This window comes from Ictidomys tridecemlineatus, chromosome 14 (assembly GCF_052094955.1).
Source record: "Ictidomys tridecemlineatus isolate mIctTri1 chromosome 14, mIctTri1.hap1, whole genome shotgun sequence".
NCBI lineage: Eukaryota > Metazoa > Chordata > Mammalia > Rodentia > Sciuridae > Ictidomys > Ictidomys tridecemlineatus.
Genome location: NC_135490.1, coordinates 35,612,433 through 35,638,578, shown reverse-complemented (window position 1 = coordinate 35,638,578; position 26,146 = coordinate 35,612,433). Strand labels below are relative to the sequence as shown.

The 26,146-nt window shown below is 36.7% G+C and overlaps 1 protein-coding gene across 7 annotated transcripts in view; it reads left to right on the top strand.

Moving 5' to 3' along the window:
• Positions 1 to 26,146, top strand: part of Fat1 (FAT atypical cadherin 1) — a 123,984-nt gene that overhangs the window by 7,595 nt on the left and 90,243 nt on the right. For all 7 annotated transcript variants that reach the window (XR_013430320.1, XM_021729024.3, XM_040294835.2 and 4 more), the window contains exon 2: positions 8,228 to 11,513. Coding sequence is in view for 6 of the 7 variants with exons in the window: in XM_021729024.3 (XP_021584699.2) it covers positions 8,246 to 11,513 (3,268 nt within the window). In the remaining variant the exon portion in view is untranslated. The remainder of the gene's footprint in view (positions 1 to 8,227; positions 11,514 to 26,146) is intronic.

Below are 26,146 nucleotides of genomic sequence, written 5' to 3'. Positions count from 1 at the left end.
AGAGGTTAGGGATTGAATATGGGGTTCAGTCATGGTTTTTCATGATTGAGGTGGAGTGGATGATATCTTTAAGGGTGGTAGTATATGCACATATGGGAAGAGTTGAAAGTCACAAGAGTGTAATACCAGACTTTAAGGTGAAAGAGGCAGTACATGTACAGAAGAGTATTAAATAGAATCAGGAAGGTGTAGAGTCTTGTTCTTTACATGTTATGGATTGACTTTGTTTTTTAGGTAGTTTGACAATAAAAAGGACACAGGATTGCTGGGGATAGGGGTGAGTAGCATCAAATGTGACATTAAATCAGAGAAGATGAGCACTGAGAAGTGATCATTGGATTGGACATCAGCTTGTGATGCCAGAAGAAGTTACTTTATTTGCCAAGAAGGATCTGAAGGATTTGTGTGGAGCAGGTGAGGGTAACGTGGTTTTTAGAAGAGTTCTATTAGGAGGTCAAGGTGATGCAGAGAAACCACTTTATTTTTGTTTTGTTTTTGTTCTTTAGATCTTTGCCAGTATGAGAGAGAAAAATAGTTTAAAGGAAATGCAGGTTGAGAGTTGTGTATTATAAGCAGGGATGAATCTGTTTGTAGACTCAGCAAAAGGTGACAGCTACAGTGAAGGGATTGTTGACCATGTTTGAGTTTCTGAGATAATTTAGGGGAAAAGAGCTGAAGAAGAGACAGAATTTTTTATGGCAGTGAGAATATCTGTTTATGGGTAGGGTGGGCCCCAATCCCTTCTGAGGTGTGAGGAGAAGAGAATAGGCAATAAGAACATTTTAAGGAGAGGAAGGAAGATGAGGGACTTTCTGCCTGATGAACTTCTGCATGCATGGAACATTCACATTCATGATCCACTATTTAGTGAAATGCTAGTGTGTGTTCCTAAGAACACAGAGAGCATAATTTGACCTATAATAAAACCTTCCTATTTTTGGAAAAGTGGCCGGTGTTAATCAGAGGCCACCCTTTTAAAACAACATTTAAATCATTTCTTTTTACAGAGAAAAATACATGAGGTGAGATGACCTTAAATCACAATACGTAGAATATTGAGCTTCTTGGTGGCCAAGTTTGTCCTGGAATGTGCATGCAGTGATTGGAGGATAGGTAATGTACACTGATCACATCTCCAGTTGTGAAGAGAGGAAGAAAAGAGGTACAGCACAGGTGTGCCTCTCTCAGCCAAAAACCTAGGTGCAGCCGTCATCTTGACTTTTACTATTAGTTTTTTAATGTCACTGTAGCACAAAACAACTAGACACAATGGTCTTCATATTACTAATGGAAATGTTCTGTAGGTTCATATAGTAGGTCAGTTAGCTTTTAGAGGTTATTGAGAAATGTTTTACTCTCTTACAGGTGCAAACACTTTTAAAACTTTGAGATTAATTAAATCATGTAAATGCAGATGTTTTAAGTTCTGAGAAAGTCAGGTTTATAGCTCTGTGCTGTCCGTATTAGGAATTTGAAGACCAGTTTCTCAGGTAATCATATGAATAAAATACTTAAATCTTAGAGTCACAGACTTATTATAGCTCCAATCAAAACAACATGCAAGAGGCTGTGGTTGTGGCTCAGTGGTAGGGCACTTGTCAAGCACGTGTGAGGTTCTGGGTTTGATCCTCAGCACCACATAAAGATAAATAAATAAAATACAGGTATTGTGTCCATCTACAACCAAAAAAAAAAAAAAAAAAAAAACCCCACAACAACATATAAATGGAGTTACCAGAAGTAATGAATTGATATATGCCAAGCCTAAAGTACAGTTCAGTACTGTTCAGTTTTTAGAGTCATAGCTTCCTCTCATTTTTACTGAAAATTCTATTAGTATGGGTTTAAAAGATTAGTATTCACCTAGAAAATAAATGGGGTCTACTCATTAGTTTTTCAGAAAGCTCTTAAAAGTACTGTCTGCATTTATAATTTATTACAAGGTTTAATTTTGATTTTTGCTTCTTCTACAAATGTTTTTGGAAGCTATAAATAGATAATAGCCGAGTAACAAGTAGCCTTTTTGGTAACATAATTTTTTGACTTCTATTGAAGGGATTTTAGAAATCACTGAACATTTTATTTGATACAAAAAAAAATCTTAAAGCAAATCATTTACTTCTTATTTTCTTTTGACAATTTTGTGACATTGCTTTGAAAATGTGTTTATCTTTGCAGTTTACAGTTCTTTAAAAAGTTCTTTGAAAATGGCAATAAGTGTAACTCTGTGGTAGCATATGTGCTTATTATTTGTGAAACCTTGGGCTCATCTCTAGCACCAAAGGAAAAAAGAAAAAAAAAAAAGTGACACTAAATTGAACATTAAGCTCTCAATTCCAAGTTTTAAATTCTAGTGACACCCTCATTGATGTTGATGTAATGAAAATATGGAATAGGACACATTGAGGAGAACACAAAATTCTTTAACATTTTTGTATGTTTTTATCTTATGTGAGTGAAAAGTTTAATAATGTTTTCCTAATGTATAGAGGACTAAAATGACCACCTGTGCATGTAAGAATGGCACCCTCTCATTAAGAAATGTACTGATTTTTGACAAAACTTAGATATGTGTAATGCTGAATCCTACCTACTGCCCTGTATCTAAGTCTTAAACTTAAGATTTAAATGTGTATATACGCATTTATATTTTCAGTATAGTCTGTTGTTTTGTGAAGAATATGCATCCACAGTAATTGATTGGAGCACTTAACACGAGAATTTCTCTAATGGAGAAATATGAGGATATTAATATCTTATTTTTACCAGAAAAATCATCTTTCTTCCTGTATTAATGGATTTTCAGAAATCTATACTAAAGATATTTAAGCATTGGACCTGAGGGCTCTTTAAGACTGAACTAAGTAAACATTCTTTGTTTTTCACTTTGGAAAATGTATTTCAGAAATCCTAAATCACTAGTGCAAGTGGAATGATCGCCTTCTAAATAACAAAGTGTAGCCTTGGGCAAAAATGGTTTTCAGAGTTTAATTTTCATAAGCATAAACTCTAGGTAATAATGTACTTTTCAGATGAAATAGTATCGGTATCTCCCACTCTTAGCTTTACTACTTATTTTGCATAGAGTAACAGCCATAATTTTGATCATGGTATTTTCTGGTGAAACCCAAGTTTACAGTTGTTGCTTATATTACTGTAGGGTTAATAATATCTCCTAAAAAGTAATTTTCTTTTCTGATCAAGAGATTGTATGTAATAATTTACTCAAATTACAGTGGTATTCTGTTAGCCAGGTTTACAAAATAAATTCAGGGTTTTAGAAAGCCTCAGTTATGAATGTGCTTCAGAAAGTTTACCCAACTGTGATTTGTCCTATGAGAACTGTGTTGGGTGGGTTGTGGAAGGTGATTTTTGTGTTTAGGGGTCCCACTGGGTGTTGGCAGGGACAGTGATTAGACTGAGTAACTTGGGAGAGCACAGCTCAGCAATTTTATATGTTGGGCCCATGACTTGGAGGGGAGGTGACCAGGTCCTTTCAGCAGTGGTGGTGAGGGCAGTATGGCACCCGTCAGGATTTATGGGTCCTTTCTAAGTTCTGATGGTAGATTCAAATGCTCAGAAAGATTCATTCTTGTTTTCATTACACCACTGTTTCTTGGTTCCCTTAACTACTTCTGCTCTCTCTTTGCTGGTTCTTCTTCCTCTTCTCAGATCTTGGGGAGCAACAAGGCTCCATCTTGGGTTTCCTTTTTGTTTCCTCGGTGTTCTCCTGGTCTGTCCTCTCATTCCGTTTCCTTGTTTCAGATACTATCATTTGTATCCTGATACTGTAAATCCTCCAGTTGGACTTTGCCTGCATCTCTGTCTGCCTGCTGAAAACCCTTATTTGGATAAGGGTTTGTAGGCTGTTCTGGGTTAGTCAGCTCTCTGTTGCTGTGACTCAGTATCTGAGATTATCAGTTTAGAAGGAGAAAAGGTTTATTTTGACTCCTGGTTTAACAGGTTTCATTCAGTGGTTATTTGGCCCTGCTGCTTTGAGCCTGTGGCAGCACAGTACATTGTGGTGGTAACGTAGGCCTGGTTCACCTCATGGCAGCTGGGAAGCAAAGAGGGTGTGGGGAGGACGTGGTTGGGGTTCACTTCCTCAGGGAAGACCTCCAGTGACCTAACTCCCTTCCAGTAGGCCCCATCTCATGAAGGGTCTACCATCTCCCGGTAGCACCACAGGTTGGGTACCAAGTCTTACACATGGGCCTTTGGGGGCCACTTCTAAACCATAGCGATTTCTAAATTATCTTGTTCATAACTGAACTCCTGAAATTATTCCCTCTAACCTACTTCTCTGTTAGTCTTTCCTTTCTGGCACATGGCAGTTCTGCTCTCTTTGCTCATCATACAATTCTTGGAATCTTCTTTGATACTCTTTTTCTTCCTTCTCTCCAGCTCATCAGCAAATCCTGAAATGGGTCCAGATTTGGATGCTTCTCCCTATCGTCATCATTACCTTTTTGGATCAAGACAACCTGGTCACTCACCTGCATTATTTCTGTAGCCTCTGACTGGACTCCCTCCAGCTTTTGCTCTTGCTGTCCTACATTTTCTCAAAGATACCAGAGTGACCCTGTCATAAGATCATGTCACTCCATGTCACTCTACTTTTCAGAGTCATCTGGTGGTTTCCCACTTTATTTGTAGCAAATCCAAAGTCCTTAAAAAAAATGTTTTGACTATATATGTAATTAGAGGTCAACAGACAAATTAATTTTATGGAAAAATTCTAAGTGATTTGGGTAGCATAGCTCTCCATCCATTAAGAATGGGATGAATGCATACAGTGATTTCTTTCCAAAGAGTACAGTACAGAAAAGGGGGAAATGGCATAACTTTGCCCTGGAAAAACCTGACACCCCCCCAATCAAGTGAACAATATGTAGTGTCAATAATAAGGTGATTATGTCCTTTGATGTGATGAAAATGACAGGTTACCTTTGTGGTGATCCTTTTCAAAACACAATCCTAGTCTAAGCATAAGAAAACCATCAGACAAATTTCAGTTGAGGTTCATTTTGCCTCAGGAATATTCTACAAAATGCCTAATTAGTACTTTTCTCAAAATTATCAAGATTGTTAAAAACAAGGAAAATCTTAGAGACCATAGTTCAGAGGAGTCTAAGGAGACAGGACTGCTGAATATAGTGTGTGTGTGTGTGTGTGTGTGTGTGTGTGTGTGTGTGTGTGTGTGTTTGAATGGGATCCTGGGGTGGAAAGAGGATATTGGGTAAAATTTAAGAAAATCTGAGTAAAGTATGGACCTGAATCAATAATGTATCAGTATTCATTCATTAGTTGTGACAAATGTATTATACTAATGTGAGGTGTTAACAGGGGAGACAGGGAATTGCAGCTTCTCTGTAAATCTAGAACGATTTTAAAATAAAAGGTTTATTTAACAAACAAAAACAAAAACAAAAACCTTTCCTTTATGATCTGCTCTCTCCCTACCTCCTGTCGCTCATTGGAGCACAATGGGGAAGAGGAGAGCAATCTTCATGATCTCTGGGTTGTTTCTCTATAATCGACTCCTTCTTCTCTAGGGATGATTTTTGAGCCCTAGAGGACATTTGGATAATGATATGGGGTTTCAGTGGGTCGAGACCAGAAATAATGATAACTATCCCAGTGTCTCAGAGAATCTAAGAATTGTATGCCCCTCATGTCCAAGTGCTAAGGTGGAGACTCTCTGGCCCTTTAGAATTTGGGGTTCTTTGGTTGGTTTCTATCAGATTCCTGACCAGTGTTTCTTGCCCTGCTTTGCTTTTCTCCTTGGCACTTCTTCTCGGCGTCCAATGTACGCTTGGTTTAGTTGCTTGTCCATCTCTTACCAGCAAGTGTGTCTTCCATCAGGGTTTGGTAATTTGATTCACTTTTGAATCCCCAGCATTTGGAATTGTACCTGACTCAGTTTAGGTGTGTTCATTCAATATATGTTGAAAGAGTTCAATGATTACAGAAGTGGGTAGATGATAAAGATGACATATACTTACACTAAAAATTCAAGTAACAAAGTGCAAATGTATACATTCCTCTAACTGCCGATTCCCTCTTTGTGTTCTCTAGAAATTCCCACTGAGTTTCTTTTTTATCCGTCCACAATTTCCCCTCATTTTTAAATATATCCGTATACCAGGAACATGTGAACACAATTTATCTGCATTTCTCCTTTTTTAAATGGGATCAGCTCAGTATTTCTATTGATATATCTGGACATATTTACATATCAACACATGGAATGCCATCTTTTTGATGGCTGCATGATTTACATGTAGAAGTAAGCAAAAGTGTTTACAGTAGAATCTTGGTATGATACTTCATTATAAAGTGTATAATAATAATCATGTCTCCTGAAACAATGTGTTTCCTTAAACCAAGACAGTGCTCAACATTATATTTGTTAGTGTTCTTCAAAACATTTTCTTTATATGCGCTTTTTATTCCTACCTTGTAAGTGTCTTGTGATTGTGAGCTTTGCCTTTTCTAATCTTTAACTCTATATACCTAGCCTGGTGCTGTCTGATAGCAGGTCCTTAAAACCTGTGGGTTGAATTGAATTGAATTTTCTCCTTCTTTTGTTAAAAGTACCAGATCATTTTGTAATATTCAAATTTCTATGAGTGTTAGAATCATTGACCAAATTGAGGTGTGTTTAGATATAGTTTGGGGAGAAAAATAGTCTTATTTTGTTGAAATGATGATTCTTCTAGAGTCCAGAGATCTAATTTCCTGATTGTATCTCTGAGAAGAAGGCCATGATAGCTAAAGGTGCCTAACTTGAATGTGGTTCAGTAGCAATTAAACTTCTAATTGTTTTAAGTATATCAGATCTTGTCTTTTTTTTTTCTCCTAATGAAATGACTAATGGGGCAAAGTTGGCAGTAGCTGAGTTCAGATACTGCAAATTAATGTTCCCATACTTATGTCAGCCTAGCTGGTAAACTAGCCTTCCAGTCTGCTGCTTTCACCTTTGGTAGCACTGACATTTTGTGAATATTAATTTGGAACTAACTTTGCAAGGATTCAGTGCTGTCCTGTATTCAGTGGTGGGTGGGGTGTGAAACTGCATTGATTTGGTTGGCATGATAGAACAGTGCTATTATCTGAAAGTATTGAAAATATTATCTGAAAATATTGTCCTGTTCCTCTGGCCAGATTTCAGCCCAGTAGAGTTAGCCTACCTTCTTGTTAGAGGCAACTTTTTCTTATAAATTTCCTTCTTTCCTTCCCAAGTCTCAGTTCCTGACACCTTGCTACATTGATTTGACCCTTCTTTTGTGTTAACTTTGAGTTAGCTTTTGTATGTGTATGTCTTGTCTTTTAATGGAGGCCCCCTGGGGAATAGGTAGGTCAGTGTCTTGAAGATTAGCAACTGGTTGTTGACATCAGTGGTGATAAAATATTGATGGTGTTGGTGAGATTTGCTTTGCTAACTCTGACTGATAGATATCTAACTACTGAATTCTAGAATTTGCTTTGCTAACTCTGATATCTAACTACTGAATTCTAGAATTCAGATTGTAAACTGGCCTTTTTTGGAGGTCATGTTAGTGTTTCAGAAATTACTTCGGCTTGATGATATGATTTAAAAAATACATTTAAGTAGTTAAATATGTTAAATGAGACAGTAAAACCTTGTTTTGTGTAGGGAGTGAACTTAATCATTCTTATAAAGAAATAATATAATTTCAGGATAAATTTTGAAATGGGATTACGAGCTATCATTACGGAAGATCTCGGAAAGCCACTGTTGGATTTTTCCCCCTAAGTCGTTAGAAGTTTTGCATGCTCACCGTACTGCAGTAGCATTAAGTTTGCAAGCATTTTTAGCGTTCAATTAATTGTATGAACTAAATGTAAGAAATATTTATCACCTTTCTCTTTAACAATTGCTTATGTTTACTTTAAATATTTTAAATATAAAATTTAATTGTTATGGTTGTCAGACTTCAGTGTTTATTATGGTTTATCCAATATGAAAAATAGGATTTTGAGTCATAAAAAGATTGTTATCAAACAGTAATTCTATACTTATTTGAAAGAATATTGATACCCACTGAAAAACAGGAAAATAATATCCCAGTCCATTGCGTTTATCCATATTTCAAATAGATGAAAGATACTTTAATATAAGGTTTAAAGCAATTTACATTGTTTTTTTTTGCTTGTTTTATTTCTTAAAGTGATCATTCTTATTTTTTTCCTTCTATTTTAGGTTCCTGAGAGTTAAACAATGGGGAGACATTTGGCCTTGCTTCTGCTTCTGCTTCTCCTTCTCCAACATTTTGGAGACAGTGATGGAAGCCAAAGACTTGAACACCCTCCTCCTCTACAGTTCACACATTTCCAGTACAATGTCACTGTGCATGAGAATTCTGCAGCTAAAACCTACGTTGGGCATCCTGTGAAGATGGGTATTTACATTACAAATCCACTGTGGGAATTAAGGTACAAAATTGTCTCAGGAGACAACGAAAACCTGTTCAAAGCTGAGGAGTACATTCTTGGAGATTTTTGCTTTCTAAGAATAAGGACCAAAGGAGGAAACACAGCTATTCTTAACAGAGAAGTGAAAGACCATTACACATTGATAGTCAAAGCAGTTGAAAAAAATACTAATGTTGAAGCACGAACAAAGGTCAGGGTTCAAGTGCTGGATACAAATGACTTGAGGCCATTGTTCTCACCCACCTCATACAGTGTTTCCCTACCTGAAAATACAGCTATAAGGACCAGTATTGCACGAGTCAGTGCCACAGATGCAGACATAGGAACCAATGGAGAATTTTATTACAGTTTTAAAGACCGAACTGACATGTTTGCTATTCACCCAACCAGTGGCACCGTAGTTTTAACTGGTAGACTTGATTACGTAGAGACTCAGCTCTATGAGCTGGAGATCCTTGCTGTGGACCGTGGGATGAAGTTGTATGGTAGCAGTGGTATCAGCAGCATGGCCAAGCTAACAGTTCATGTGGAACAGGCCAACGAATGTGCTCCTGTGATAACAGCGGTGACACTGTCACCATCAGAACTGGACAAGGACCCGACATATGCAATTGTAACTGTGGATGACTGCGATCAGGGTGCCAATGGGGAAATTGCTTCTTTAAGCATTGTGGCAGGTGACTTCCTTCAACAGTTTAGAACAGTGAGATCCTCTCCAGGAAGTAAAGAGTATAAAATCAAAGCTGTTAATGGCATTGATTGGGACAGTCATCCTTCTGGCTACAATCTGACTCTACAGGCTAAAGATAAGGGAACTCCTCCCCAGTTCTCTTCAGTAAAAGTAATCCATGTGACTTCTCCACACTTTAAAGCTGGGCCAGTCAGGTTTGAAAAGGATATTTACAGAGCAGAAATAAGTGAATTTGCTCCTCCCAATACACCTGTGGTCATGGTAAAAGCCGTTCCTAGTTATCCCCATTTGAGGTATGTTTTTAAAAGTACACCTGGAAAAGCTAAATTCAGTTTAAATCACAACACTGGTCTCATTTCCATTTTGGAACCAATTAAAAGGCAGCAGACATCCCATTTTGAACTTGAAGTAACAACAAGTGACAGAAAAGCCTCCACAAAAGTCTTGGTTAAAGTCTTGGGTACAAACAGCAATCCCCCTGAATTTACCCAGACAGCGTACAAAGCATCCTTTGATGAGAACGCACCGGTTGGTACTACTGTCATGAGAGTGAGCGCCATAGACCCCGATGAGGGTGAGAATGGATACGTGACTTACAGTATTGCAAATCTCAATCATGTGCCATTTGTGATTGATCATTTCACTGGTGCCGTGAGTACTTCAGAAAACCTCGACTACGAACTGATGCCTCGGGTTTATACCTTAAGAATTCGAGCATCAGACTGGGGCTTGCCATACCGTCGGGAAGTTGAAGTCCTTGCCACGATTACCCTCAACAACTTGAATGACAACACACCTTTGTTTGAGAAAATAAATTGTGAAGGAACAATTCCCAGAGATCTAGGTGTGGGGGAGCAAATAACTACCGTGTCTGCTATCGATGCCGATGAACTTCAGTTGGTACGGTATCAGATTGAAGCTGGGAATGAACTAGATTTGTTTGGCTTAAACCCCAACTCTGGGGTATTGTCATTAAAGCAGTCACTCATGGATGGTTTAGGTGCAAAGGTATCTTTTCACAGTTTGAGAATTACGGCTACAGATGGAGAAAATTTTGCCACCCCATTATATATCAACATAACAGTGGCTGCCAGTCGCAAGCCAGTAAACTTGCAGTGTGAAGAGACTGGTGTTGCCAAAATGCTGGCAGAGAAACTCCTGCAGGCAAATAAGTTGCACGGTCAGGGGGAGGTCGAGGATATTTTCTTTGATTCTCACTCTGTCAATGCTCATGTCCCACAGTTTAGGAGTACTCTTCCGGCTGGTATTGAGGTAAAGGAAAACCATCCTGTGGGTTCCAGCATAATTTTCATGAATGCTACTGACCTTGACTCTGGCTTCAATGGAAAATTGGTATATGCTATTTCTGGAGGAAATGAGGATAGTTGCTTCATCATGGACATGGAAACAGGAATGCTGAAAATCTTCTCTCCACTTGATCGTGAAACCACAGACAGATACACATTGAATATTACTGTTTTTGACCTTGGTATACCACAGAAGGCAGCTTGGCGTCTTCTGGATATCATTGTTCTGGATGCCAATGATAATCCACCTGAATTTTTACAGGAGAGCTATTTTGTTGAAGTGAGTGAAGACAAAGAGATAAATAATGAAATCATCCAGGTTGAAGCTACTGATAAAGATCTCGGCCCCAATGGACATGTGACGTACTCTATTCTTACAGATACTGATAAGTTTTCAATTGACAGCACAACTGGTGTGGTTAAAATTATGCACCCTTTGGATCGTGAACTACAGCATGTGCATTACTTAAAGATTGAAGCCAGGGATCAAGCCAAAGAAGAGCCCCAGTTGTTTTCCACTGTGCTTTTGAAAGTCTCACTAGAAGATGTTAATGACAACCCACCGAAGTTCATTCCACCTAATTACCGTGTGAAAGTTCGAGAGGATCTGCCAGAAGGAACGATAATCATGTGGTTAGAAGCCCACGATCCTGACTTAGGTCAAGCTAGTCAAGTGAGATACAGTCTTATGGACCATGGAGAAGGGCACTTTGATGTGGATAAACTCAGTGGAGCAGTTAGAATTGTGCAACAGTTGGACTTTGAGAAGAAGCAAGTGTACAATCTCACGGTGAGGGCCAAAGACAAAGGAAAGCCAGTTTCTCTGTCTTCCACTTGCTATGTGGAAATTGAGGTAATTGATGTGAATGAGAACTTACATCCTCCAGTGTTTTCCAGCTTTGTGGAAAAGGGTGCAGTGAAAGAAGATGTCCCTATTGGTTCATCAGTGATGACAGTGTCAGCTCATGATGAGGACACAGGAAGAGATGGGGAGATCCGATATTCCATTAGAGACGGTTCTGGTGTTGGTGTTTTCAAGATAGATGAAGAAACAGGTACATACGTTTTTATTACTCTTGTTTCTCATCCCTCCTATTTTTTTCACAGATGTCTTTCGATAGATCCTTCACAATTCCCAGTTGATCTCTCTTAGGGCCCACTATAGAAGTGCTTCTGAATGGTGTTGATCTGTTGTATGTAGATATGTAAGTCATGAAGATGGAAAAAAGGAGCCCAGAGGATTAAATGGGCATTAAGTGAGAAAAAATTAAAACTGTTCCTACTGATGCTCATCTCTAAGTTTGTACCCTCTGTTATCAAAAATATCACTTTGGTTTTATTGCAACTTTGAGAAGCCCTTTGGAGGTTTTTCACACTCAGGTGTTCAAAGGCCCTTATTTACAGCAACCGCTAGCACCATCTGGCATGCCATCCAGAGGTGATTGCACAACCTCCAACATTATGCAGTGCACACAGATTATGGGTTAGAATGTCTATAATATGATCTGGTTTACTTAGTACCTCCCCCAGGTTTTGTCTGAGAGGCAGATGTAGGGTAGTGGAATGTTGAAAAGACCTGTCTTGTAAGCCTGGCTCTTTCAGTTGTTTGTAACATATGATCTTGAATGAGAGAAATACTGCTTTAAACTTAACTTTTCATCTGTAAGATGAAGCCACTCAAAATTACTACAAGATTTATGTGATGATACAGCAACATAACATGGGAAAGGTCTTAGTGTGTTAGGTTTATTAAATTTTTTTGAAATGGTAGCAATGTCTTTTTATGATACCATTTCACTTAGAATAGGGTTCTAAAACTAAGACCCCCAAGATGATCAGTTTATGTGAGTATATACTGTTTTGTATTATGTGCATACTTTCTTCTAGCTGCAAAGATATTGTAGTTACAAGTCAACCTCCTTGATAGAGTGTGAGCCTTAATAAACTCATATGTTTCTATCTTCAACACTTAGCAAAGAGTGGCTGGCACATAGAAGTTGTTCAATCAATGTTGAAAGAATAAATGAGTAAATTAATATTTTGGCTTTGAATGGCCTACCCTCTGAGCATGGTCATAGAAATAGAAGGAAACTGGGTAACTATAGCACAAAATAGTGATAGGTGAGTTTTTTTACTCTTTCGTTTTTCCTTTATAAATCTGTCCATTCTAAAAGAGAATTTGATGGTTACATTAAATCTTTATGTGTTCAGTAATACCGTAAAAAAATAACAAAAGTATTTAGTTAGCACTTACCCAGTGTCCATATGAGCATCTAAAGGTACAAAGCACATGAAAATTTTAACTTCTCTTAGAAATAGTTATTTTGGAGGTTATAGTTTTCTTTATTATACTTTTATTAATTCAAGGGATTCTTTTGCTGATTGTATACCACTAGCATGTGTTAGATATATAGTAGATCTACAGATTATGTTCCTCATCTAAAAGTTTCACAGTTAATACAAGAGAAAGTAAGCATAAGCAGTAGTGTTTGGTAGTTATTTATCTGAAGAGTAGAATGCCTATTTTTTTTTTTTTTAGTCATTATTGTTTTGTTATTACTGTCCAATATAAATTAGAATTTTTAGGTACATTGTCAACATAGAGAAATATCCAAAGTTAATAATTGAAGTTGAAACTATGACATGTTCTTTTTAATTTCTAAGAACACATATTCCTACTTTTTTTCCTTCTCAAAGTAGATTTCAAAAAACCTATAAAGAACTCTTACAAATTAAAGTTGAATCAGAAAATAGAACCTGAATCTTAATTTACATCCTATTCGTGACTTAAATTATATGATCGCTGCCTTTTGGGGTTTTCTTTCAAATGAAAAGTATATTTTTATTGTTGCTTTTTAAGGAATCATTTCAAAAGTAGAATTTTTTTTTTAACCTATAAATTAAGGAGTTGAGTTATTTTTACTACCATGGATTGAGGGGGGAGGAGCCAACCAAACAAGGCAGTGTCCTGAAATAGATCTGTGGTAGTTTTCAGAGCTGAAAGGCAGTGCCAGATTCTTCCACTGGTAATTTAGTGGGAAGGAGGAGGAGGTGTTAGGATTATGGGCCCTGTGGTTGGTAAAGGAATGAAAGACCGTTAGGCATTTATATAATGATATTTAAAGGTGAGAGAGAAGCTGGAAATTTCTAGGTCATTCTGTGATCCTAGTTTTACAGAGGAAAACACTCATGTGTATGGTAGATTTATTTATATATGCCTTTTGAAATTGAATAAGTGATAAAATAATATTTATATATTAGACTGGTATGCATTACAAGATTTTTTTTTTTTTTTTTCCTGACAGTAGAATTATCAGCCCAAGTTATTTTAGAGATTCTTGGCCAGGACAACTAGTAACATAATATTAAATTCCTTTAGGAAAAAAAAATTAGTTTTATGCAGCAGGAATGAATGCTGAAATTAGGTAAGCTTTTCTGTTTTTTTTTTTTTTTTTGTAGTGTAATTTCTAGGGCATTGTGGGAGTGTGGAGGAATGTCTTTCTAACCAGGAAAAGTAAGGGCAGTTTGGAAATACCAATGGGAACATCACAGAATGGGGGCACTCCTCCGACTCAGTATGGATTGGTGTTGGCTTGGCTCAGGTCTGGTTAGCTCTTTTTTAGAGCTTCACTCTTTTCATTGCCCACTTCCATTGGGCTCTCACCGTCTCCAACAGTGATGCATTTATTATTGGGCTGATTGATTTGGGCCTCTGCAGCACTCTTCTGACTCAGGGGACCAAAAACCTGTACACTTAACTATTTGCTTCTTGTCTTTGGCTTTAAACTCCTTGTGTTGGTTGAATAATATGACCAGGTTTTTGTAGTGGCTTAACTGTTTCAACGTTGTCAAATGTGCGTATCTTTTATATCCTTTTTACAAAACAGAGAATATATTCAAAAACTTGAACTTAGTTTTTACTATTTTTAAGATCTTTCTTCTTCTATTTAAATCTGCTTAAATTTTGAAACATCACCTGAAAAGTAGTTTTTTTTTTTAAAAATGAAACTTCTGTGGATTAACTCTGAATTTTTTACATATTTTGCTAATTGGCTTTATAGGGAGGTGACATGTAATCTCAGTGTGGGGGTAACAGTCATTTGCTCATCTGATAATCTCTCACTGTGTCATATGCTTTTTCTGGAGAGGCCTCTGGGGATTATTAGTGAACTGTTCTGACAAATCTGTGCCCATGTGATTGCCCTTCCATTTGAGGTTTGGAAGGATAGAGCATTACATGAAAAATTATTTGGAAAGTCAGTTTTTGTTGCAGAGCCAATCTCTACAGCTCTGATTAAGATTCTTTAAATTTCTCTGCTTAAAATCTACAGTTAGAATTCTAAAGTAGATTTGACCAACATACTTAGTGGAGTAGTTTTCTTGGAAGCATGTGTAATTTCACATTTAGGTTTTGGTTTGCCTAGCTTAATAGTTCTCAGTATAATGATAATTCTTCACCTCATTTTTACTTCACATAGGTTCTTGGTTGCTTTGTATATTTCCAAGTCAAGCAGAATAGAATCTTGAGCATCCCTCATAGAAAATTTGTGAAATAAATTCTGTTTATTTATTTTAACTGATGGGTACCCATCAAGTTAATTATTACTTGAGGACCAAGAAGAAGTTGCATCTTTTTGTTAATTTTTAAAACTAAGATAGTATATAGAAAAATGCTTATCCAAAAGTTTTTTAAATTGTTAATGGAAAGTTGTGTTGCAGCAGTGTTTAGGTGAGTCTCTTTCCCTGATGTGTGTATGATAATGGGCTGCTCACAGGTATGTTTTGCCTTCAGTCAGAAGTAGGATGGTTCTGTGTTTGGATGGTGGTATAATGCAATCCAGTAACAGTATTTTCTCCTTTGACTCTACTTATTTTGGGAGACCATGTTTTTCATTAAGATAAGAGCAGATATTTAAGCTTATTAACACTGGGTTACTCTTTAGGATTCTGGTCATTGTTTCAGTATTGAAATTTACATATGTTTCTATGGAAAGACTGGGAATGAGTTAATATGGAAGTATAGCTGTTGTGACAAGATAAATCACCATTCATGAAATATGGGAGGGCATAGGAGGATTACATTTTTCTAAAGAGAAAATTGCTGTGTTCTCATTATGGGGGAAGTTTTAGTTTATCATTCCTGTATCATCGAAGATTGTCTTCTGGCCTTTCTTACAGTGGACACACCATGAATGCAGTTGTCTAGTGGAAACAGAGGGGAATTTCATTTCAGGCTTACCTGATGGCTAACCTCATTGAGAGGGAAAATGTTCTTGGAACCTCTGTCTTGTTTGGCAGATGCCTGAATATTTTTTGTTGTTTGGTTTTGAAAAATGTGTTTCCTAAAATATAAAGTAAGATTTTCTGCATCCATCCTAGGACATATATTTTCCCTGCAGCCTGTTCTCTCATGACAGGAAATGGAATGTAGCAGATACTAATGGGCCATGGATCATGACTGAAAACTCTGTGAGAATGGCTAAGAGCTGGGTGGCTGTTGGAAGTGTGGCCGGTTGCGGTGTGAGCGTGTCTGTCCGTTGAGTCTAGAATTCCTGGCAGTATGAACTTAAATAGATACTGGTGGGAGGCCCAGTTAGGGAGTTAAGAAATTTGCTGGTGAAAGGGCTTTTGTATTGCTGTGTCCTCCCTTAAGTTGCAGCAGCTACTGTCCTCTTTTTGTTGTTCTCCTAGGAAAGTTTAAAGAGAAAAGAAACTTACTTCCCAGCCACAGTGAGATTGAAAAGTCAGGCTTTGCAGAAATTTTCTGATAGTATGCTCTTGCCATGTTCAGGAGTAAAAATCTGCTCTCCTGTGTGTGTGTGTGTGTGTGTGTGTGTGTGTGTGTGTGTGTGTGTGTGTGTGTGTTTTGAGGCAGAGCATAGTAGTAATCTCTGCTGGGGAGTCCTCCTCTGAAGCAGGAGGATTGTTAAGGTGAAAGAAGAATCTAATTTGAAATCCGAAAGAAATTCTATTTTGTTTTAAAAGAAAACAGGATCAGCTTTTCTTTAGTTGTTTATAAGATGTTTAAAAAGTTGTTGCTTGGAGTACTGAGGGACTAAATCTAGTTGGAAGGGGAGTTGGGATATAAAGTGAACTGAGACTTAAGGTTGCATTATTGTGAAGCAGAAGATGGTGACGTTGTACAGTAGCTTTATATAATTCCAAATGATTGTGGGAGCCAGGACCTGGAGGGTGTGGGGTAGAAATAACTTACTTAAAACATGGTCTTTGGCCCTTGCTTTCAGTAGTAATCATAAGGGTGTTAAGTGTCAGTATAATAATAAACTACAGTCCGTTAACTGGCTCTTATATCCAGGTACTGTTCTAAGCACTCTGTATGCATTAATTTATTTCTCACAACTACCAAGATAGATACCGGATACTGCTATTCTTGTGTTTCAGTTAAGGAAACATTTGTACAGAGGTTGAATAACTTGCTCATGACCACTTGGATACTAAGCAGCAGAACTACATTTTATTGTCACTCATTCTTTTAAGAATGATTTAGAGAGCTGTAAAGAAGCCCATTTGAAAACTTCTGGTTGAATGGGACTCTGGGCTAAGCTGAGCAGGCTGGGTAGGAGACTTGAATTCTGTATTTAGGACTTGGTCTTGAAAGTATCTTGAATTGAAGAATCTTCTTACATGTTTTCCCCTTAGAAAAACATTTTGCTATTTAGTTTATTTAAGAATAATAGGAATTTAGAGCTCACAGAGGTGACTAACAATTCAAGATCATTTCATCAAAATGCTTAGTAGTCAGTGAATAGTAGTGTAGGGAGTGAACTTCCCTGTCTAGTGAGTGTATCCATGAACAAAGTGCCTTACCTGTGACGCTTTCATCAATGAAGAGGCTTCCTGTGAGATGGATAGGATGTTAATTGTTTGGAGTTTTTTTCTTGTGGAAATGATGTTTTAGGTGGTTGTTAGAGTCCCAGCTAATCTTCACACCAGTTTAATCCCCAGGGAAGCTGAAGCTAGCCTAATTTATACTTCCCCTTTGAATTGAGTTCCTTGTAGTCTTTGTTCTCTCCCTTTGTCCTTCTGATGCCTTGACTTCTGCAGCTGTTCCCACCAGTCATCTGGTACACGGTAAGAAAGCCAGAGTGAATGTCAGTTCTCCCCATCCCTCTTGGTAGGAAACCCTTTTATGTTCTAAGAAAGTTTAAGAATTATATGTTCATAATTTGATGAGTAGCCTGTGTTGGTAGAGATTTAGCATTAAAGTCATACCTGATTTGTTTTTTCATTTGCCCATCTTACACAACTAAAAAAGTTGAATGGATTTTAAAACTTAGGTGTTTGTCCATGTCACACATTTTTCTTAACCATTTAGTTCCTATTGTTTTGACTGTGGATTATTTTAGTTCATAAGGTTGAAATTGTTAAGCTTATATTATTTATTAATTGGTATTTTTTGTGTTAATAATGTTACTTTGCAGCTATCTTTATGCCATTTTTTAAAAAAACCATGTTGGTTATAAATATTGCATGCTTGCCAGAGAAGACACAGCACCCCAAAACACCTTTCATGTCTCTGTTACTAGGAGTAAATGGTCTTGGAAAGATTGCTTATTCAAGAACACATGCCTCTACTTGTTGAACTGGCAGTTGTCCAGTTTAACAGCAGTGTTGGAAAGTCTAGGAAACTGTTCACATGTATACTGGACAGACCAGTCTTATCAACTAGCTTACTTTGCCAGTTAAAGTGTACCTTATCTCCTCAGGTTATCTGATACTGTTCTGAACCTGTTTTATTTCTCTGAGTGGCTGAGTGAACTAACCTGTTGAATGAGATTCCTTAGAATTGTCTTTTTTATGGTTGGGAGGGAGTCTACTGTGGATAGACTTTAAACTTTAGACGCATTATTTTTTTTAAAAAACAGAAGTTACCCAGCTGTTTCAGTCAGTAATTCCTTAAGACCTCTATTTAGTTTGTGACAATTTTAACCAAAAAAAAAAAAAAATATATATATATATATATGTAAAATATACATATTTTTTTTAACCACTGGTAGTAAGCCTTTTTCCCCCTGTAGTCATTGATTTGTAATTATATTGAATTTTTACTGAGCACTTACTGTATACTACTCTTATGATAAGCCTTTTACATCGACTGAATCCATGCATCATCAAGGCAATTCTTGAGTAAAATTAGATGTTCCTATACTTTGTCCATGTAGTTCAGGCCTATATTATAAAATACAACACTTAGTGGGCATTAGGGAGTGCACTGATTTGTGCCATTGAATTCTGAAATACTGTTTTTCTTTTTTAAATTAAGTAGCGGAAGTAGAAATCGTTGTGGTTTCAAGTGTGATGCATTTGAGAGTATTCTGGTCCAAGATGATTGTTGAGTAAAGGTGTCCCACCTTTTGTGGATTTCTTCCTTCAGACTTTTCCCACTGAATGACCTGGTTCAGGGGTGGAGCCCGCAGGGCCCCAGTCAACTTGCCTGCCTCTTCCTGTTTAGTGAGTGTGTGCTGCCCTCCTCTGCTCCCTTTCTGCCCTTTGCTTTAGCTGTAAGTCAGTTCCTGCCTTGTCCATCCTTCAGTCTCCGTGGGCCTCTTGTTTCCTGATTTCCCTGCTTTCAGTACTGTTGACCACATGATCAGCTCTTGTTATCACTTAAAATTCTGCTAAATAAAGCCATCTTTTTTTTTTTTTTTTTTAACAGTACTGGGGATTGAACCCAGGGGCACTTTACCACTAAGCTATATCCCCAACTCTTTTTTATTTTTATTTTTTTTTTCAAATTTTGAGACAGGGTCTCCCTAAGTTGCTTAGGGCCTTGCTAAGTTTCTGAGGCTGGTCTCAAACTTGTGATCCTTCAGCCTTAGCCTCCCACATAGGTGGGATTATAGGTGTATGCCACCATGCCGGTTTAAATAAAGCTTTCTTGACAAATGTTTTTCTTTCCATGGAACTATTTATGTTATCTTTTTACACACTTTTTTTTTTTTTTGGACGGGTCTTTTTCCTGTAGATTTGTCAATTCATTGTGGGTAGATTTTACATCTTTTACTACTGACTTCATATAATAGGCATTCAGTAGATTTTCTGATAGGTGGCGTACTAAGCCATTGCTGTCTTTCTTAAGAGGCTTTTCTTAAAAGTGAGGAGTCTTTGCTTCACTTTGTTCCAGGAAATGGTATGTGGGCCAAAGTTCTGTTGTTGTCTATCTCTTTCATGTCTGTCTCCCTGACCTCAAGGACAGTCTAGCCTTAATCATCTCCCTGTTCTTTTCTAAGCAGAGTGGCTGACATAGCAGTTCAAAGTCATTTGTTCAACAAGCAAACCAAGTGTAATGCATAATAATCGTAGTTGTAAAGATCAAGCAAAATTTCTCTACCAGTGCCATCCTGATACCACCTGTTTCTAGACCTCTAAAACAGTAGTTGTTCCATTTTTTTTTTCCCCCCTCCTGGTACTGAGGATTAAATCCAGGGCTGCCTTACCATTGAGGTACATCCCCAATCCTCCCAGTCCTTTTTGTTTTTATTTTTTATTTTAAGACACGGGCTAAGTTGCTAAGACTAGCCTTGAACTTGGGATCCTCCTGTCTCAACCTTCTGAGTCTCTGGGATTACAGGTGTGTGCCACCATGCTTGGGTAAAACAGTAGTTTTAAATGTTTTTAGCATCACAGAAACTTTTTAGAGAATCCATTGGAATTATAGGTTTTTTTTCTTCAGAGATTGAGTTGGTTGTAATAGCAGGGTATTCACAAAGTGTTGAACTTCTATCAGTGTCCTTGGATCCCTGGCTTTAAGTCCCTTTGTTCTAGAGGTTCCCAGGGTTGCCTTCCCTCTTAATACAGGGGACCAGTGGGTTAGGATAATGGTTAGAATGGTGATGACAGCAGAGATAATGAGAAGAGAAGCATTAGTACAATGCTCTATACCGCCCCTGAACATTTTTGTGCACATTATATGGCACTTAATCTAATATTATTATGCTTTTAATGCAGTAGTTTTTAATTTGTTTTATAAATGAGATAGATAAAACTTTACAATGGAAAAAAATTATTTTTCTGTGTATTTGTACACAATTGAAGAGAAATTTACTCAGGTGAGTTTTAGGTAAAGTAGTCTGCAGTTTTTTACATACCTGCTTTATAGAGGGCTCTGTCCCTCTGTTGAGTTGTACAAGATACACAATTAGTATGGCTAAGTAATATGACAAATAATATGGTTTTGTCATATTTATTTTTTTTAAGTGAAGCTACTCTCTGGGCCAGGATTCGATCTTTAGTTTTGCCAACTTACTGCGGAAACTCTGTTGCTTATACCAGAATTCCCTTCTTTATTAGGGTAAATAACCTGTCAGAAAACGAAGACTTCTAATAGTAAAGTTAACTTTCTTTATGGATTAAAGTTTTAGTTAAGTGGACTTTAAGTCAATATGTTTAAACCATGTTAGGTTTGTAGATAGCCCCCATTTTTGGTACTAAAGAAAAATTTAAATAAGTAATGCTTATTTTGAAAGGTTAGTTCATTATCCGAGGAGCACTAAACAACCTTACAAGAAAGGCTAAGTCAAATTCAAATGTATGCGTGGCCGAAATGTTCTCACCTGTGGTTAACAGACATTAACACCCATCACTTTCAGGTAATGTTTTTTGACCTGAAAAAACACTCCCCACAAATTCTTAGAAGGTTTTCCATAATTCATTCGTAAGTACAGGTTTGCTTTTGGCTATTAATATTTTTGTTTGCCTTTTTAGCCTTAAAGTTGCTTGACATTAGGCTATTTCAGACATGTTTTTCTCCTTCTGTATTTCTCTTGCAGAAATACTTGGTACATAATCAGTGATCAGTAAATACTCAGTGATGTTCATCTTTTGGTAAACCCAATAAAATGTAATATGATGTTTTTCTTTTCTGGATTTGTTGCTAAGCTAAAGGTGTTTGCATTTTTAAATGGCAAAAAAAAAAATAGATGAGTTTGTTGGTTGAGGCAACAGAATAGAAATCAGGTATCTTAAAAAGAAATTAAAAACACTTTTAAGTTGGGTGTGGTAGTACATACCTATAATTCCAGTGGCTGGGGAGGCTGAGGCAGGAGGATTGAGAGTTCAAAGCCATAGCAGTTTAGCAAGCCCTAAGCAACTTGGTGAGTCTCTGTCTCTAAATAAAATACAAAATAGGGCTAGGGATGTGGCTCAGTGGTTGAGAGCCCCCTGAGTTCAATCCCTGGTGGCCCCTCCACCAAATAAAACACTTTTTTAAAAAGTGTTTTTTTTTTTTAATTGTATGATAGCGACTTGGAAGAAGAAACCTGATTAGAAAATCATGAACATGAAGAATACTCTTTTTTTTTTTTTGGTGGTGCTGGGGTTTGAACTCAGGGCCTTATGCATGGGAAGCAAACACTGTACCAACTGAGCTATATCCACAGCTTCCCATGTTTGATTTTAATTAGATGAATGATGATCATGTCAGAAACAAATCGAACTACAAGTCACATCTACAGAGTATAAAGTGTTATAATTTAAGGCCAGTGGTTCTTGAAATATGTGTTCTACATATAGTTTATGTCAAGAATGATTTTACCATTTAAAAAAGTCTGCTTTTGTCCTTTTACTTCCATAATGTAAACTTTGTGAAGGCAGAGGCGGCTGATCTGTGTGTCTCTGTTACTTGCTTGGAACTGTGCCAGGCACATTTGCACCTGGCAAGCACTTGTTAATTTGTACAAAATTTGAAATTGAAATAGATTATTTATTTAAAATATTAATGAGAAATATATAAATAATGATTATTGGGAAAGATCTTTTTAATTTTGTTTTATAAGTATGGCTTTTCTTTCAATATAGTTACAACTTCTTTTCTACTTAAAAGTCCTTCTTTGACAGATGCTCTTAAATAATGATTTAGAACAACAACAAAATAGTTCACTAGCAATGCAGATTCCTTTTTGTTCATGTTTCCCTTTTCTAGAAACAACTTCATTTTTAAGATTGAGTTTCAGAGCCTAAAATCAAGAATGCTAAATTCTGAGGCTTTCTAGGAGAATATACCTGGCTTAGACATTGTTTTCTTGGGCTATAGAATGGAGATTTTATACATATATTTCCTTAAAAATTTTTTTAAGATGTTGATGGACTTTTATTTTATTCATTTATTTATGTGTGGTACTGAGAATCAAACCCAGTGCTTCACACATGCTAATTAAGTGCTTTACCAGTGAGCCCCAGCCCCAGCCCTTCATATATTTCCTTTTACAAGGCCATTTGTTTTGTGTTGTAAATCTCTTGGTTATTTCTGTTGATAAGGGCTATTAACCCCTTCTTTTAAAGCCCAGTTACATAAAGGGGGAATATTCAATGACTAGGCTATTTTAAGGAGAATAATGTATGAAAACTAAAAGACATTTTCTTTTTTTAGTGACTACATTTAAATAAACATATATATTTTTAATTTACATTTGCTCTTTTTTTACTTTTCCTGCTAAGTAGAGCTTCTGACTCCAAGCCTTTCTCCCATCTGAATAGAAAATTAGAGCTGCTAGTTACTCCTTAGGATGATTAAAGGAAGAACCAGAGTACCTTTATGAAGGATTTTTGTTTTCAATGTTTTTGTATAGAAATTACTTTAGAAGTGTGAGCATTAGGAGCAATGGAGATTGTATCTAGTTTAAGTTAGAGTTTAAGAGGAAATCAAGTAGAGTAAGTATAGGCAAATAAATCTGAATTGAGGTGTTTATTGTCACACAGAACAATCATTTAGCCTTTCATTGAGAAACAAACCATCTGAAAAAAGCCACCATTTATACAGGTCACAGTCCTGTGGGTGGCAGTTTGGGCAGGACTCTGCTTCTGCTGTGTGTTTCTTTGCTAGTTTTATCTGGACTCCCTCCTGTTTGATCAGTGGCTATGCAGCTTGGTGGCTGTGCAGTTGGCTGCAGGTAGGGGTGACTGTGCCCTGTCCCTGTCTGTCATCATCCAGCAGCTTGCCCTGAATTTGCTCACCTGGTGGCCCTGAGAGCTCAGGAAGAGCAGCAGCATGTTCTCCTGGGGTTAAGCGCAGAATTCATACATTTTCCTGTTTCCCCCATTCTGTTGTCTTACTAGGTTGATTGAAAAAAAGGTAGGAAAAAAATAGACTTTGCTTCTCGATGGGAAAGAAGAGTGTGTTGCAAGCTTCGTAAGTCATTTTTTAGTCTGTCACAGGCACTTTTATATGATTTTTTTTTCCCCTTTGAGGAAATTCTTTTTGGATGTTAAATGGGCTTCAGAAGTTAAAGGCTTTTGAAACTTTTCTGTGAAAATAAATACGATGTCTTGAGAAACTTTTACCTTATATAGTCAGCTTACTTCAAGTTTTTAATTCCATTGAACATTAGACAGCGTTGGAGTATATCTTCAAGTTACTTTTAATTCATTTCCACTGAAATTAGAGCCTTAGCAGAGTTACCAAGGGTATGCATGAAGTCTGAAGATACTGTAGCAGCATTCCTCCTTTCCCTCCCTTTTTCAGTTTCTATCTCAAAGATTGCTGAAGTTTCTTACCCCCAAGGATACTTAAGAATACTGACTATTGTACATAATTCTAAAGCTTAAGGGAAGAGATACCGAGACTGGTAAGAGGCAGCAAAGAGCTATTCACAGTAGCCTTTGTTCTGAAGATGTTCTCTTGGCCCATTAGTGCCACTCCTCGCTGATTAATTTATCACAAAATATTTTGTTCACTTATGGCTCTCTCTTAGAGGTTGGAAAACTTGAAAAATGGAATTGGAAGCGTATAAGAAGACATTGAGCACATGGAAATAGAAATTGAAATAGGGAGAGAATAAAAGAGTATTGCTTTGGCATTTTAGACATGATGCACACTTTGGATATCTTTGCTTAAATTTCGGCTTAAATGGAAATGTATTTTAATTTAAAGATGTATTTTAGTATTAGGCAAGATTTAGCTTTTATTAGAATTGTTATTGGGACATATATGTACCAGAATAAATAGGAAAGTAAAGTACTCTGTGATGAGTTGAAACAGAAATCTCAGGATTTGAAACAGAAATTTATGAAATGGATTCATTTAGCATTCTGATATTTCTGTCTGGAAATTCTTGGAGTGGATGTCTTTTAATAGATTGACATGGGAAAGCATACTTGTAGCCAACTTTAACAAAGATTTTTAGAGAAGAAATTGAACTCCAGTTGCTAGTCTTTTGTTCAAAGAAATGAGAAAAAGCAATCAAGTAAAAAAAATCCTCATTAGAGATAAAAAAGTGGCTATAATAGAGCATATATGTTAATTCATTATTTATTGCTTGGAGAAAAATTTAGTAGTCATTAAATATCAAAATGAATATAAGGAATATATTTAATGAAATTTAGATTCTCTAGCAAAAGCTTAGTTGGCAGAGTTCTAAGGAAGTATGGGCACAGTGGTATTGATTTGTAACCCCAGCTACTCAGGAGGTTGAGTTGTGAGTATTGCAAGTTTGAGACTAGCTAGCCTGGACAATTTAGTGAGATTCCTTCACAAAAAATAAAAAGAAGTAAATAAAAGGCAGAAATCTAGTATAAAGGTACTGACCTGAAAGTTCATAATTACATGTGTAGTGAATCTTTAATAAAGCAGTATAGAGAGGATAATTTAATAGCAGTTTGAAATTCTCTCCTTTAGAATTCTAGATAATCTAGCATTATAAGGACTCGATTAGTACAATTTGAGTAAGCTAAAACAAAACAATTCCTGTATCAGAGTAGACCATGCAATCATTTATAAGAAAGTTCCATTGTTATTTAGGTAGAAGAACCCATAGAAAAAAGCAAACAGATTTTTACAACTTACATTATTTGAAAATATAAAATGGTTAGGAAAACCACTCTTTCCCTTCCTTTTGGTGATGGGGTGGCAACTTAAGTACTTAAAAGTTATTTGGTGCCTTAATTTTTCTTTACTTTCTTGTGGCTATAAAGAGATGGCCACCAACAAAGCAAAGCCTGAGTCACTTTGATGAGGCCTGATCTTCCATGATGGGTTGGAGCAACCTGGTGGAGGAAGAAGGTGGAAAGCAGTTAAGGAGTCCTGTCTGTTGAGTATAGTGCTGTGTGGGTGCCAGATACCCTGTTCTAATGGCATTCAGTAAGGACATTAAAAGCCTATTGTGCTTGTGTTGTACAAAATTTCTTTGTTCAAGATGCTGATGGCCTAGATCCTGGCATGGCTTTTAAAATATTACAGCGAAGTAATTCTTGTGATGTTAAACTAGTGTCAAAGCTAAATGGAAACTCATTTTGCAGTTATTTGACATGGGATTTTTTTGTTGCTTTGTGTTAATGGGTATGGGAAAACAACCTAGCAATTAATTTCAAATCAGAACTTTGTTTTCAATTAAAAATTGTCCAGTGATAGGTTTTGTAAAATTCTGAGTAAATCACATGTCTTAGGATAAACATCTGTTATTGAAGTTGCTCCATTCAAATAGCTCTTTTGGACATATTTTGGGTTTGTAGCACAATTTTAATTTGATTTGACCTATACTTTCACATAAATATTTGAAAAATCTTTATGCAGAAGTATATGATGAATTAAAATAACATTTTGCATTTATTTAGACTAGGCTTATCATTTTGAAGAAAGCAAAACATTTAGTAATTATGAACAAGCTCCCGTGGGCTTCCAAATTGTTAAATTGTGTAATCAAAACTCACATGTATGTATTTTTACACTTCTCTC